The sequence below is a fragment of the Apis laboriosa genome, unplaced genomic scaffold, assembly GCF_014066325.1.
Source record: "Apis laboriosa isolate Shangri-la unplaced genomic scaffold, ASM1406632v1 scaffold49_cov149, whole genome shotgun sequence".
Lineage (NCBI taxonomy): Eukaryota > Metazoa > Arthropoda > Insecta > Hymenoptera > Apidae > Apis > Apis laboriosa.
In genome coordinates this window covers 2,720,739-2,738,457 of record NW_025223500.1, presented here as the reverse complement: position 1 = coordinate 2,738,457, position 17,719 = coordinate 2,720,739, and the positions used below count along the sequence as shown (strand labels likewise).

General features: G+C 26.9%; 2 protein-coding genes across 2 annotated transcripts in view; one reads left to right on the top strand and one right to left on the bottom strand.

The window, feature by feature from the left end:
• The window catches only part of LOC122716925, a 28,184-nt gene extending 18,384 nt beyond the window's left edge, over positions 1 to 9,800 (bottom strand). Inside the window, exons 1-2 of the mRNA XM_043940442.1 lie at positions 9,506 to 9,800; positions 5,771 to 5,893 (exon numbers count right to left, since the gene is read on the bottom strand). Of these exons, the coding sequence (XP_043796377.1) occupies positions 5,771 to 5,846 (76 nt within the window). The 5' untranslated portion in view covers positions 5,847 to 5,893; positions 9,506 to 9,800. The remainder of the gene's footprint in view (positions 1 to 5,770; positions 5,894 to 9,505) is intronic.
• Positions 9,801 to 11,694: 1,894 nt separating this feature from the next.
• On the top strand, positions 11,695 to 17,264 carry LOC122716927 (tafazzin). The gene is made up of 5 exons (XM_043940446.1): positions 11,695 to 11,924; positions 14,521 to 14,649; positions 15,403 to 15,646; positions 15,785 to 16,039; positions 16,121 to 17,264. The coding sequence occupies exons 1-5, from the start codon at positions 11,810 to 11,812 to the stop codon at positions 16,158 to 16,160; spliced, it is 783 nt and encodes a 260-aa protein (XP_043796381.1). The 5' UTR covers positions 11,695 to 11,809; the 3' UTR covers positions 16,161 to 17,264.
• Positions 17,265 to 17,719: the final 455 nt, after the last annotated feature.

Here is a 17,719-nt window from a genome sequence, read left to right as displayed (position 1 = left end):
AACAAGTTTATCTTTTTAAACTATGTACAAAGATATTTAAAAGAATTAATTTCATCGATTTGACCAATAAGATTTCACGAAAATAAGAGCGAAGGGAAAGTATCGAACATTCGATATATCGCTTGCTTGTATCGATAGATCACACATCGATTTTAAACATCGACCGAGTTCTCTGTGAACTCTCTTCACATTTCTTCATCGACGCAAGCGCAGAAAGTTAGTTGAAATCGAGAAAGTTCACAATGTATATCGATGACGAAGGATCGTGAAATATTTTGATAATATTTTGATAATTTGTATACAGAAACAGAAGATTGTTTCACAATTATATTTCATATAATAGTGGTTAAATAACTTGATTTTATGAGTCAATTTATTACTATAAGTTATTACGGTTTTTATAGTATCGGATGTATAAAAATTTTATTGATCATTTTAGATATATCTGTACTATAGAGTTTTATTTATTTCTTGTTCATTATCCTGATAAAAAAAGATGTTTATTTTTATATTGTGTTAATCTTATTACTATATTTAATATAATATGATATAAATAACATTAAATATGATCTGTTGAAAAATAGATTAAAAGTTAAATAAAAGTTAGGTTATAAACTTTACCGTCTGAATAAATAAATATAATTGCTTGCATTATTGTGTATCTATTCTTTTTTTCTATAAATTCTTACTTATAGCACAGAATTAGAGTATTTGTTTATAATAAAGCAGATTAAACTAAAAGTTAAATAAAAGTTAGGTTATAATAGGTTATAAACTTTACCGTCTGAATATATAGATATAATTGCTTGCATTATTGTGTATCTATTCTTTTTTTTTATAAATTTTTACTTATAGCATAGAATCAGAGTACTTGTTTACAATAAAGCAGAATAATATTTAACAGAATTTGAATATATTTGATCCCGATTAATGTTCAAACATGAATGTGAGTAAAACTAATTAACAGTTTTCAAGATGGGCAATGTTTACCATAAAAGGCAGAACATGATGCGGCTTCTGAACACATATAGAAAGGTAGGCCGAAAGAATCAGAAAAAGTGGGTAGATTCTCTTCCATAAAAATAATTCTGTGATCTCATTTCGTTGAAAATCACATAACTTCGTCTTAAATTTTGTAAAATATTTCTTGATTTCAAAAACATTACGTTATATGAAACATACAAATAATTAATAAAATTTTTAAAATAAATTATGAATAAACATACAAATGAATCGAAACAATTGAAACTAAATCGTAATGTATTGAATATTGAATGAAAAATAAAGTTTATAATATATTAATAATAAATTGAAACAGATAAAAATTGAAATTCAACCGAATTAAATTAAATTAAACAATTGAACTGAATATACATAAATCAAATAAATTCAAAAATAAAAATAGATCAAACTAAATCAAGTTAAATCAAGTTAAATATGAAAAGTTATAATGCAAAAGTTAAGTATGCGAATCAAGTATATAAATTCAATGCTGATGTTCTTCGATGAAATTATATTTTTTCTCGATTATTAAAAAATTACATTTCTATCAAACCATGTATTTTACGTTTTCAAAAAAAAATTTTCAAATTTTTAATTTTTCTTTTTTATGAATTTAAAAAATTAATTATGAAAAAAACTTAAAGAAATATGACTAAAACAAACAATGATTGCATATGGATAAATTTTGATAAAAAAATTCGTGAGAAGAGCGATGCAATGACAAGTGAAACTGCACGACCTGCATTCGGGGATGCATCGAAAGAAGAACAACAAGTTTGCCGAACGAGTTGTGGAGATGGAGTCGGGACAAGAGGAACCAAAGGTCTTCAAGTTTTTGTGAGACATACGAAACTTGCAACGCGGAGCGACATTCTTCTCTTCTAACTCTTTCTGTTCTCGGTTCGATGAACGTAAAGAAATCGGCGTTACAGACACTGAACTTTCAGAGGCATACTTTTTCAGAACTGAATAAAACTGTTTATCTTCGACTTCTACCAAGATCAACAATTATTTTGATTTTAATTAGACAATTTTAATGAGTGAATATTATTATTGAAATAATTCTTAAAATTTTTTCGCCCAGAGAAATTTTAAAAACTTCATTTTATATTTCATAACGGTAACTTAATATGTTCTTTTAATAATCTTTTAAATTTATATATTTTCTTAATTATATTTCTATTTTTTTGCATTATTTTATTAATTTTCATAAAAATTATTATTATACCATACTCTCCATCTTTTTAAAAAGAAAAAAAGAAATCAGGACATGAAAATATTTAATTTTTATTTTCATTTTTTTTTCTTTCCTTTTATCATCCAATAAACAACATGGAAAGACTATAATCTCCTGAAGTAAAACGTTCAAGACTTCGATAAAAATGCCCAGCCAGATTCCCCACAGATAAGCTGCGCGACTTCCAGTGACTTCTCCCTCTATCGACTCATACAAAGGAAGATATGAAAAACAAGAACGATAGAAAACCTTCATTTTGACAAATATATCAGAATGCTATCTATCTTATTCCCTTTACTTCTTTCTTTTATTACCAGTTGGCGCCAATCTTCAAATGGGATCGCTTCTCTTTTTAGAATAAATTTCTATAACGAATCACATACCACTTCTTCATCGAAGATAATTTCAAGCTTCCAAGAACCGGCAAAGATAAGCAAAGAGGCGAAATTAAAACTGTTAATGACAAATAAAACTGCGAGTTTGATGATTTCGAAACGATCAAAAATAAACTATATCTGTGAGACGTTATCGTTTCTTTTTTCTTCATTTTTTCTTTTTCGTTCTTTTTTTTCCAGCCAAAGGGAATGAATCGTATTTCATTGGATTTTAGTATGACGGCTGTCTTCAAGAACGAACGCATATTATCTACTATATGTGTACTACCTATTCGAACACGAGGAGACCCATAACCTCATCGTCGTTGTTGATTACATGTTCTGTCAAATGCGTTGACGCGTTGGCTCGTAAGAACCTTAATGATCCTAACGAGTTCCCCTCTTGGTGAATCTTGCAAATGATGTTAATCATAAACCATGAAGTATTTTGGCACCGCGAACAATGGAATAACATGATTTTCATAATATTATATTCATTATATTGTTTTCATGGTATTAATTCGTGTAAAGTTAATCAAGAAGTAGAATATATGTATGATGAGAGATTTAAAGAAAACAATCTTAAGAATAATATAATATAATATATATATCTGTGAACAATTAAAATTGTCTCATCTATTTAAGTATATTGATTAATCTCAAAAACATTTTTATTATAACTCTAATGAGAATAAATAACACTTAGCATGAAAATAGTTAACAAAAAGCATCTTCTTCTTTTATGATTTATAAAAATATATATCAGTTGAGTATTAATTAAAGTGATTTTAATAAAGTAGAAACTGTAGATATACAGGATATATTGATTGAACAATGAAATGAGAATAGAAAGTGAGCTATGCTATCATAATTGTGCATCTTTATAATGATGAATGTTCATGTAAATGCATTCTCTATACATCACACTTATTGGTTAAAAAGTTTTAACTCAGCTGCTAAATTGGCTACACGATTTTTGATTATATCAAAATCTTCATTGATATAATCTACCCCTGTATAATCAAGAAAACATATGTTAGATAGCTTATCCTATTGCTGTTAAATTTTTTTTATCTAAAATCTAATTGAAAAATCGCATTGATAAAATAACCAGCAGTAGACTAAAGCTGGAAGGAAAGCTTCATGTTCTTTGATTCTATCAAACTTTCATGGATATCTTCGAAATTTATCGATCTTGAACGAATATTTTTCAATATTTTAGTATTCATTATAATCGATAGAAGCAAAAATATTGATGATAATACATTTCTTTTATGTTTTTATTGATGTCTTGGTATAAAATTTTAAGAATTAAATAAAATAGTGTTGCTTTTATAACGTAATTACTGACTGTTTTAGAAATTAAGTTAAATTTTTATATTAAGGAAGCTAATCTTTTTTTAAAATTAAACAAAATCGTATAATATTCAATATTTATAAAAACTCAAGAAATTTTACAGTATACATTAAATAACAAACAATAATTTTAAATACAATTTGTTATAAATTTAATCAAATTCTATTAAAGACAATTGTTAAAAATAAATCGCTTTATTCATATTATATATCCTTATTAATGCTATCAATAATATGCTACCGAATAATCTTTTAACTTTTTTACATTGAAAAATGGAATAACTTGCAATAAATATTATCCTCGATCAAACTATTCATATCAAAGATTTTGATATAATTTTAATCGATCGAAAAATCATAAAATAAGAAAAGAGGGCTTTTTAAGAGAACAACGAGTTCTTAGTGAATCTGCGAACGAACGAACCAACTTAATACAAGGGGAGAGAAAGGGAACTCGGTATGTTAATTACAGACCGACATACATCCCTCTTTCTTTCTTCTCTTCCATCTCTCGCTCGACGTCCGATCGTTTGGCAAGCTGGGGGTGCATACTCTCTCGTTCTTTCTCATCGGTTAGCTTGGTTGCCAGCCGATTCGTCTTGGAACAACCCATCGTTGGTCTCGTTGCACGCAGGCCTCGCGTGAGACCGACGAGTCGACCTTACGACCCGAAGCCGAGAAGAAACCTTCCTTTTGCCCTCTTTCGATCTTCCCTTTGCTCTGCCTTTACAAATCCAGCATACACGGTTTCACGATGTTTCTGCGCCTCGACCGCCTCCTATTTACTACTACCACCACCAGTATACCGATATTCTATCCCATGTGACTGGCTGTCCACCACTGAGAAATCGACCCTCCATTATTTGCACAACACGTTCTACCAATTTGAACGCATTTCGCGCATCATATGCTGTCAATTCTTTGAACGAAGAGAACAAAGAAGATTTTCGAAAAGTAATTAGAAGAGAATTATGAAAAATTTTAGATAATTCTCAATAATTCGAGATATTGCAAAATTAAAAATTCTAATTTCATGAATTATGCATTTTAATGATACATTAAAATTTTGCATCAAATAATGCTAATAATTAATAAAATAGTATATTAGCAAAAAAAAAAAAGTAATAGTTTTAACGATAATATTAATACGTCATTGAATTTATTTTTTGAACGACATTTGACTAATAACATCCTCGATATCTAAGATGATTCTTAATATTATTTATATAATATTAAAAATATTTTAATTATATTAAGATAATATATATCTACTTTTCTATTTTTATTTATTTTTCTATTTTTATTATAGCAAACCATGGTAGATTTTATCTGTTTTGTTTATAGTATTTTATTTTTGCTTTCCAAATATCACTGATTTAAGAAAATCAAAACATCACATAATTATTATTCGCTTATTAATGTTATAGAAGTATTTATGTATGATTATTGATCACGCGATCAATAATTTCTTTTGTAATCATTTCGTATTGCCGCATAATGATAACTCTGCTCGGATGGTAAAAACGCTCGCAATACCATTTTGACTAAAATTATTCATTTTGCTTTCATCAAATACATTATGAATATCAAACATTTTCTTATTTCTTTATGAGAATAAAAAAAAAAACAAAGAAGAAAAAATAATGTATTGAGAAACAAAGGGTAGGATTCGTTTTTGGTACATTTCGTTAAAACATGTCAATTAAAATAATTTTATTTTTTAATCAATTTATCGAACAACTAATATAATAATATAAATTTTTTAATAAATTATTTATATAAAATATATCTGATTACTTACCGCCAAAAATGAGGCACGTATCCAGCTGGACATAAATCTCGACATTGACCACAGGGTGCACCTTGAAGGACGACATTACCGTGCGAGTAAGTGTTGGATTGACCGTCTTGAGGTGACAACATCCTGTAATAAAAAGTAAGATTTATTCGAATTTATTATTTCTTTATTATTTTTTGATTATTATATGATGTTTCATAATTGATCATTACTTATTATAAAATACATGTTGCATACTAAATATAAAAAATTATATCTAACTTTAATACAATAAATTTTAATTAAAATAAAAATCATTAATATATTTTTTTCAATTGCATACATTTCTTAATTAAAAGATAAAACTATCTAACAAAATAAATGGAAATATCGAATATTTTTAAACTGAATAGTCGATAAAAAGTGATATTTCTTATTAAACAATCTAATATTATGATGTTTATATCTAATACCTAAACAATCTGATACTGATGTGTATAAATTTAATATTATGATATTATCGAGCACGATTTTATTTTCAAGCATTTCTTTCTATTTCGTTTTGCAAAATATAATTCTCATTTTATAAAATATATATAATTTTCGACAAAAATTTGTCATTTCATTCATTTTTATGCAAATGATGCATTAATGTCGCGATCTTAAATATAAACTGGACCAAGTCCAGAAGTTGATACCATCCATTATCATAAATTACAATAATTACCGTAAATTAACATTCTACCGTGACCAAACTCACCAACGCGTTATTAAATCAGACAAATGATTCCTTTAATACGGTGAATGATATTAACATATATTCCATATACATACACAGACTTCGCGTTATTCTATCACGACTAACGTTGTTTAAAACAATGATTTTGAACAACATTAATTGTGAATAATTTTTATGAGATACTGCATTGATCATTAATCAAATTTAGAAAAATACTCTGTTTCATTTTATCATATTTTTCCTCTAACTGCGCTAAAATTTGTATATATTTTTTAATTTAACATTTCATTATTTTTTGCAACAACAAAGAGTGCCGCAAAAATAATTAATTAAAGGCATTTTCTAATAGAGAGGAACAAGAGTGATTACGAACTGTTCGAATTAATAATGAAAACCAGTAATTAACGAGTAACCAATGTTTCGAACACTTTGATCGCATGTCGATTAATCGACACCAGGTAATTACACCTTCTAGAAATTTTATTACAACGAAAATCTTTGTATACCACGCGAGAAACGCCGACAGTTTCATCATTCTGTATTCCTTTTTCGTATTTTAAACGCTTTGCTTCTTGTGCTCGACTTTTTTCATCGACATTATAAATATTTCTCCTCAGAGATGCGATCAAAAATAATGGCGCAGCTGTTTGTGCATGGAAATAAAACAGAACCACCGAGAACGATAGTCGATAAGTTATCCCGCCATTTAGCGTAATTGTCAATTATCCTTTTTTTCAATCGCTTGATCACAACCTTGATAAAATGAAATTGAAAATTATAAAAGAAACAGATTATAAAATTAATCGAAAACAAAATTTCTAACGAAAAAAAATATCTATGGATAGAAACGAGAGTCAGTTGTATTCGAACCGAAGGTAATGTCAAAGGTTAATAATTGTGCACAGTAAATATATAGAATATAGATGATATCAACTAAGAAAAAGAAAAGATAAAAAATGTAACTAATCATTATACAGTTTCTAACATGTAATTAACTAAACCATGCGAAATTTCATAATCACTTATGGAGTTGCGATTGTCGCGTGCCAATATGTATAAAATTACGAATGATGAAGCACACAAAATACATATCATTTTATTAACTAATATAATTTCACTTTCACGTTCAACGTAGAGAAATTAAACAGAGGATTAAAATCATCAACATTTTAATCATTTCTAACTATTATTAATACATGAATAATCTTATTTGTTAATCTAACCTAACCTAACTATTACTAACACATGAATAATCTTATTTGTTAATCTAGCCTAACCTAACCTAATCATTTTATTATAAATAGAAAATCGATCACAATCGATAATTTTATCTTTATATTTATCTACTAATAAATCTTATTTATTTATAATCTTATTTACTGTTAGAATGTAAGTACAGAAAATAATAGATTTTTTCTTCAGCGATAATTTATATAATTTATGTATGATTTTGACGATAGAATTTCAAAAAATCAAATTTCATAGGCCATAAATGAAATAAGCATGACTATTTAATCACTGTAACTACTTATGTACGTATTTTTAATAAAACTATATACGGAGAAGTCGTAAACAATATATAATTTTGCTCGATGCAAGTGCAAACTTTATCCAGAGAAACTTTCGATAAAAGTAAATGAGCCGACGTTGTAATTTTTTAACAAACATATTTTATAATATATTAAATATATGTTCAATTATGAATATTTTTTTAAAGAAAGATTTCCATGGCCGCTCATTGCTTTCAAGCCAGAACCATTTCCAAAATCCAATTTACGTTGTGTTCGTTTATTTCGTTCATACAATTATAATCACTTTATGAATATAGTATTACAAGTCATTTTGCCGAGAACCATTTCAAAATATTGTTGAAATTCATAAATGAACATTACCAATTCCGAATTCACAGAACCAAATAAAATAAATTAATAATAATTAATTATAATTGGTCGAAAGTACGAAATAACGAAAATAGGCTACAATATAGTTCATGATGTATAGAAATGGTTGCAAGTTGCCGTAATTAATTTCTTTTTGCATCGTTAATGTTAAGCATTGCTAGCATATAACGACATCAATAGGATGAACTGAGGTATGTTAATGGACGCGATAGCAACTTGATCGTTGAGTTCTCTACTGCTGGTCCTTTATAATTTGTGAAACGACTAATTAACATTCCCTAAAAAGATAGTCCACCATGATTTCATGTGAAAAATTTTGATTGAATTTTAATATCAATATTGATCATTTTCATTAAAATGTTAATAAAAACAAAAATGTATACAAAAATCGATGCACTATTCAATCAAAGAATTTTATAAATTCATCTGTTATTAACTTTACAAATATTATAAGGAATTCGATAGTTTCCAAAATGTGAAAAGAGACAGGCGAACGAGGACATAAATTTTACTTAACGAATACAATCCGAAAGTCGCAGAATGATCAAAGTGAATCAATTTAATAAAATTTATCCGACAGAAATATGATGTTCAATTAGTGTCAAAACCATCTTATTAACAAATCATGTACATATATAGAACTATGCATACGTATAAAAAAATACATATACAAAAATACATATACATAATATGTATGCATATGTATGAGAAATGATGATTATATTTCACATTTTGAACAAGATATCGAAATAAATAAATTGGATACTATATCAAATGAATTTTTTTTACCGAAAACGAATAAAATTCGCTGAAGAAAACTTATATATGAATTGTGTACAATATTTATTTCGCACGATCATCTTATTCAAAGAGATAAATATAAAACTTGCATATAAGAGATACAAATGCAAGAAGACGACCTCGCCTTACTGGACTGAACTGGAGTTCTTCCGCGATGAAAGACACACACAGTCACCGATGCCTGGTGTTGTATATTGCCTTGTGCACTGCGAGATCTTCGATCAAGAGCATGCGCACGTCTGTGCGCGAACGAACAGGCAACACGACCGTATAACGTGCAACTACCGAGAATACGGATCGTATACTCTATACACATACCTGTTGCTTTCTCTCTGCTACAGCCAAGATGCTGAAACTACGATGCTCGGTATAGCTCGAGTCTGGCGAGAACTTGTAATACGAATTCACCGTTTTTCGCACGAGTGTTATTCGTATGCCAGGTTTATTGCTTGTCTTTGGAAAAAAAATATTTTTCACATAACATGAAACGATAGACATACACAAACACACAAATACTAACCAATTTGTCTTCGAAAGCGTCACTCGCGAATCATTAGATACGAGGATTCTTGACTTGATGCATAGCCGAATGCGAATCCTTTCTCGTGTCGCATAATATCCCGCGTATATACTCTCGTTATTGAAGTGGCACCACTTCACAGCTGCACCTGCACTTGCACTTGCACCACACCATGCGAGTAATAGTGTAATATCGTGGCATTGAGTCGTGAGGCCCCGGTAAATCACGGGATACCACCGCGCCGTATATCGTGTTGAGAGAATCGACGACGGTGGCATCCTCGCGGCATCACCGTACACTGCACTCGAGTCAAGCCGAATGCTCGGCTCGCTCTCTTTCCTCTTTCTATTTTTTTTCAACCTTACTGAATATTTTGTTTTATTCTTTTCTCTCTTTTTTTTTTTTTTTTTTACTATCGTATCACTTTCAAGTTTCTCATATTTCATAGAAAGTGGACATTTTCACTTCGCGGATCTTCAGTATCCGCGGTTCAACGATCGAAAAGCTTGCCGTAAGATAAGTGCATTGTCGGCTGTAACGTTAGCTCCATCATCAGAACTGTCATCTCAAGGTTACAGAAATGAATGAAGATAGATAAAAAAGCCTTATTCTAATGAAATAATCGATTTTTGACGTTCGCATTTTTATATTATCCAATGATCAAATTCGATCGCTTCTATGTTCTGTCGTAAAACACGCGTCGTTTTCTGCGAGGGCAAGGAAGACACTTTGTAATTGATTCTCGATTTGCCTCAATATAGTGCTTCAAGATATTCTCTTTACAGTTGTAAACTGGAAGAGAATCTTGTATATACGATACACAGCAACACGCAGTTGAAAGACTCGAATTAGACTGGCTGTAGAGATGAGGCCCTTTTCCCCCACTCCCGCACTCCTTCGACTGGTTGCTTCTCTACCGCGTCAGACCCCCACTTTTCACATGCCACCGGACATTCTCCTCTCATCCCTCCCCCGCGGCCTTCGACTTTGCTTCGCATCATTGTATCTTTTCCCTTCTTTTTCACCTTCTCAATGCTCCTGTGCATCGTCCTTTCTTTCTCTGTGCGTGAACTTAACTTGAAGCTCCTAATGTATGTACTCGATCGTATACATCTCCTTCTCCAACTTTTGCCTCTTCATAATTTTCTAACATTCTTTTTTACTTCATCAATTTTTAATAGATGTTCAATTGACAATTCAACTGCAGCATCCGGCTACTTTGTGATATCTATGCTTTATTGCATATATGTTTATGAATAATTATTTACGATCTTTCAAATATTTTATTGTTATATTAATATACGATGATTATTATAATATATCATTAGTAATTTTTGAGTTACATTAACAAAACCATTAAGATAATATATTCATAAATTTATTTAAACTAGATTGAATTTATATCTATTTAGATTAATATTTTCTTTTTATGTCATTGAAATTTTCCTTTGTATTGAATAACATTATATTAGAATATTTTTTGATTTTCATTAATATTTTTCTTTTTTTTCTTTCTTTTTGTAATTTAATTTATTGATTTTTAAATATTAAATATCGATTAACTATTATTCTACAAATTTTAATTATATTTTTTTATTCTTAAAAATATATTTTATAATAATTCATAAATTATTTTTATTTTATATGTTTATTTTATATGTATTATGTAGATTTATATAGATTATTTATTAACAAAAAAAAGAATTTTTTATTTAAATTATAATCATATATATAGTTATAAAATTATCGCAGAAAAAAAGAATAATTAAATATATAATAAATTAATAAAAAATAAATAATTGAAATTAGTTTAATAATGATATACATCTGCACATTGTTAAATAAGGTGAGGATAAGAGTTCGAAGTATCTTTAATATTAAATTAAATGTTTTAATAATCGGTAATGTTCGGATATGTTCGGATACGTTCAACCAACCACGTGACACTCATCAAGAAATATGGCGTGAAGTTGGTACGAAGATGGTTGTTGTGAGTTACGAAAGAGTAGACGATTTCTCGCGGGGAAGGCACTTCCCAGTCGTCCGGAAAAAGTACCGCATTGCTATTTTTTCCTTTGATCTAGCAAGCGGACGGTAGTGCGATGGTATACGATATCAAATGGATCATACCGAAGCTTCGAAATCCAAGCAGTCTTTGGAACATTGCGAGTAGCATAACCTTTGTAGCAGTAGGGATTTTCTCTAAAATCATTATAGGTGAGTTACACAAATCAATTATTTAAATTAATATTATATATTATTCAATATTGATATGCTCAATCATTAGTGATAGTTCGAATTTATATTTAAAAAATTATTCTTGATATATTACAGATTTAACTATTTATTAGTTCGCAATATATATATATATATTCTATAGTTTATGTCTATGATTTATAGAAAAAGAAAACGTGACTATTCTACAATTCTTTGATTTGATTAAGAAGTTCATTTTTTATAATTAAATACATGAAAGATTATAACAAAATAATGCAAAAAATATATATAATTATACATAATTAATTAAATAAAATATATATAATTATACAATAATGTCATGTGCTATAAATTTTTTTATTTAATCACTATGATTATCATAAAATAAACTTAAAAAATTTGTTTCAAATTTAAATTACATAAATAATATAATAATATTATTTAAAATTATTTGAAAATTTAAATTAATATAATTATTTGTTTGAATTGTTGAATAATAGTTAAATTTTATATATATTAATATATTGTAATAACACGCGCAAGTAAATGTTTCCTTATAAAATAGAAATAAATTTATTTAAATATTTAAAAATAATTTATTTTATAAATAGTTATATAAACAGTTTTTAATGCATTAAAATTACATAATAATATAATATAATGTTCGTTCAATATTATAAAAAAACGTATAATAATTAAATCTTTTATATATCTGTTTATCATATATTCTAGATGCAATTAAAATGTAATATAATGTAATGTGATTAATTAAAATGTAATTTTTTTTAAATTATTTTTAAATTTATATGATTAAAACAAGTTAGAAACCAATTATGTGATGATTGTTACATATTCTAAATTCTATTATTTAATTTTTTTATATCATTACAATACAATTCTTTAAATTCTTTTAATACTTTTTTATTATTTATATTTAAAAAATTTATATGAACATAATTAAGAAAAAGTTATATATATAAAAATAAAACAAAATGAAACAAACAAATATAAGTAAAGAATGCGATAAATATATGTATTATTTAATTTCCTACACACTTCATTACGATAGAATTGGACATTCCATATGACGTCATTATAAATATCACGCGATATATTATCGGATATTCATTTTATAAGCATATGCACTTTTTCATTGATTATAAATCAATTTATATTCGCATATACATACATATAATGATGCATGACTTTTAAAAAATGCTCAATTAATTATATTTTGATTTTAATAGCTAATCCTTTCAAATCATATGTTATCCAAATATGCAAGGTATATTCTGTATTATTATTATTATGTTTTGCGAGATTGGTATTTCTAATTTCAGGAAATATCAGGTACGCATTAACGCCCTATAAAGGGCACAGGAAATCAGTCATTAGCCCTCGCTGGTCTTTCAGTGAGTACCACTGATTTACAATAGACCCGACTTAATGTTGACGTTGACTTAGCTATGATACAATAAACTTCGGAAATTAAGCATTACTCAATTAGTTGAACTCAGCGCTCCGTATATCTCTTCATCTCCATTCAATCCTTTTCTTTCTTTCTTACTTCTCTCTTTTTGTTCGTTTTATCAATCTATTCGCGTGTAATAATCGTTATTCATTCCTTCAAATTCAGTTTTATCTTTACATTATATATGATTAAATTTTACATAACCAATATTTCTTTTGTCCATTGCGATATTTATGATTCTGATTAGATAATATTTCATTCTATAATTCTTAATTAAGTAATCAAAACAATAGTTTTTGAAAGTTGAATATGAAAGATTGATTAATAATAATTCATAATTCAAAAAATCTATAAAGATAAAAATTGCTTTAGAAGTCATATTCATGTTAATCAAAAACTATTATAATTAGTTAGATTTATAAGTTACAAAAATATTATGATAATTTGAATTTTGGATTTGTATGTTTTCAATAAAATATAATTTCAACATTTTACTATATATTTATGATCATATACAGAAATCACTATAATAATTATTTTATGAAATATAAATTAAAAAAGATATAAAATTATTTTTAAAATATTTTTAAAAATTGTAAAATAAGATTTTAAAAATAATAAAAATAATTAAAATAATTTTTAAAATCTTATAAAATACTTATAATTGTTTTATAAATCATTATATCAATATCTTTATTATTCATTTTAAAATCGATCGAAGTTGATTTGTGATAATGATATTGATTATATATTATGAGATGTATAATTATTTCGTGCAATCTTATGCGTAATCATTTTTTATAACAGTCACAATAAAAACAAACTTTTAATATTTCTTTAAGATTAATAATTATTTTTTTTTAAATTAATAATTATTTCATTAATCAAATATAAATAATTTAGCTTTACTTTAAAATTCTAGCATTAGATAAATATAAATCTCATTTTTCATTGCACGTATACTTAGAAAGAAAACCAATTCTATATAAATCAAGATGAAGTGTGTGTTATGTCAAGTATATGAAAATGAATTTCACGAAATACATGCAATATTCTGTAGTCTTTTTTCTGGTTTGCGAATTAATTTACCGAAGAGCATTTTCTTTTCCGTTCGTGCTGTTTAAGAATGGCTGAACAGAACAACAGTGTACAACAAACATATCATCAATCGAGCGTTAGACGAACGGCCGAAAAATGTACCGTTAATCACAGTGTCAAATCATCACAGTTGCTTCGATGATCCTGGCATATGGGGTAAGTTTCTTTTAGATTGGTTCAACAATCGGACTACGTATCGACTGTTATTCATTAAGTTAAACACTCGACACTGTTTCATCAATATAGCTTTCAATCTCCATTGTTATGTTTTGTTAGCAAACATTTTATTGTATGTATCGATTAATGAGGCATGATCGAAACGATGAAAGGATATTTCAATGATATTGTATGTTAATACTGAATACTGATACTGAATATACTTTATTAGTAGATTGGAGAATACTTTTTTTATCGACATTTTTTTATATGAATGATATATACTAGTGGTTTCTTTATGTATAAAATATTTCTTTGTTGTATATACGAAGAACAATATGGCGGAGTACATGTGAGTGCTAAAATAAAAATTATTTTACAAATATTTGGCTTTGCACAAACAAAAGAATATTATAATATTTAAATATTTATTTTTACACAAATTGATTATTAGTATTGTTAACAAAATAGTAATTTTTAAATCGATAATCAATGTGATAATAAAATATTATATAAGTATATTCATATATTATTCATGTTTATTAAATCATTTTCGATTTTTTTTATTGATTTACTAATAAATTATTAATATTATTGATTATTTAGACACATATACATGCACATACGCTTGCATACCTTCATATATACACGAATTCTCTTTTTCCTGAATCATATCTTTTCTTTCTCAGAATGACCATCGATAAGCGATCGAATGAAAGAATTTAAGACAGAAAAATCTCTGAACTCATTTAGCGAGCCTGGACCTGAGGTATCTGATGGATCGACGTAAGATCAGATGGTCGCTTGCGGCCCACGACATTTGTTTCACAAACTCCTGGCATTCATACTTCTTTATGCTGGGCAAATGCATTCCCGTGATCAGAGGTGGAGGTGTGTATCAGGAAGCCATGGATTTCTGCATCGAAAAGTTGGCCGCTGGTGAATGGATTCACGTCTTCCCCGAGGGGAAAGTAAACATGTTTAAAGAAACCATGAGGTTCGCGATTTTTTTTTCTTTATATTTATTTCATATTTCATTTTATTTATTTTTTCTTAACCTTTTTTTTTTCTTTTCTTTTTTGTTTATTTATTTTTTTCGATAAAAATTTGATTCGATCTGTTTTATCATGTTCAGATTAAAATGGGGTATTGGAAGATTAATATATGAATCACCTATTCCGCCGCTAGTAGTTCCAATCTATCATCTTGGCATGGATGACGTTTTACCGAATGAACCACCATATAGATTGAAAATACGCAAAAAGGTCACTATGAATTATGGTGATCCAATAGATTTTAGCGAATTAATAGAAGAATTGCGTGTGTCAAAAGTGTCTGAAGAGGAAGCAAGGAAAGCGATTACAGATCGTATTCAAACAGAACTTTTAAAGTATTGTTATTTGAAATCTCAGTATTCATGATATAATTCATAATAATCTATATATTTTTATAATAATCAATATATTTTCAGATTGAAAACGATAACGGAAGAACTTCACAAAAATTCATGATAATCAAACGGGAGACATTCTAATCATCATCCCGATTAGCTTTAATATACCAAAAAAAAAACAAAAAAAACAAAAAAAAACAAAAAAATATATATATATACAAAAAATAAAATTTTAATTTCAATGTGACAATAGATATTAATCAAAGATATTCATTTGTACGACATGTAACTAATATATATATATACAGTTGTGTAATGTAATGCACGTATCAGGCAGTAGTGATTTAGTTTTGTTTCTTTTTTTATTTTTTTTCATTTTTTTTAAGAGGATATTATATTCATGATATTCTTGAGAGAATTTTAATTTAAATACGAGTCGTGTTGACTTAAAAATGCCATATATACGTTTCACAGTTACATTATCACATACATAATAATGTATATACGTTCCTGCATACACATAAAAGGAATCATCGTAACTTATGTAAAAACTTACAGTTATTGTTTATAGAACAAATTTTAATATAATCGCAAATTACGAAAGCTTCTATGAAACATAACACTGAAACTGTGCCACTGTACTATGCATATCATCGTTTATTTTTATGCGTTGATTTTTTTAATATTTTCGAGGTTCGTAATTTGTGATGATACAAGCGTGACACAATCTTTGTATAATTCATTGAATTTATTCTGCATATATTAAAACCTTTTATATAAATGATTCGAATATAATTGTAATTTAATCAAAGAAAAGAAAAAAAAATGAATTTGACGAAATAATATAACTAAATCAGATTTGATTGAAACCCAACTTAAATTTGTTGGATTTTAAAACGCTTAATCATCGAACATAAGACGAAATTACCATGTTTGTGATCAATTGTACATTTAAATATATGCACACACGTATATTTTTGATATATTGTAAGAATTTACAGTAACTATATTAAAAACATTGAATGATAAAAATACTATAAAGATATACATATTTTGTATTTATTAAATTTTTTTATAAGTAGTAAAATATTTTCACAAAAAGAAATCTATTTTTTGCAATCTGTTGTACTATATGCGAGTATTATTTAAAGTGTAATGTGACTGTTTTACGCCATTATTTCATTTTAATAAATTATTTTTCACGCTATACTATATTATTTAAAAAAATATGTAGATTATTATAATTATTATCTAACAGATAATGAGAAATATTCCTCTAAATCAACTTTTATTAATATTCAATAAAATATCGATATGTTTGAATATTCAAACTTTATTTCAAAATTATAATTTATATTATTTTTCTTTAATAAATATAAAAATTGTTTTAATATATTTTTAAAATTATCAAAAAAATAAATATTATTACTATTATTACTTATTACAAATTATATTATTCTATGAAGAATAATATTTATATGGATAATTCAACAAATTATATTTAAATTAATATTTTATACGGAAAATATCAATTATATTACATCATTTCGTTATAATATTCACAGATAGATCTTGTACATATATATTCTTTTTATGACATAGAAATATATTACGTCGTACACATTTGCGACATTACTATTTTTCAAAGATTAGGTATGTCTTGGCACGTTTTTTCTC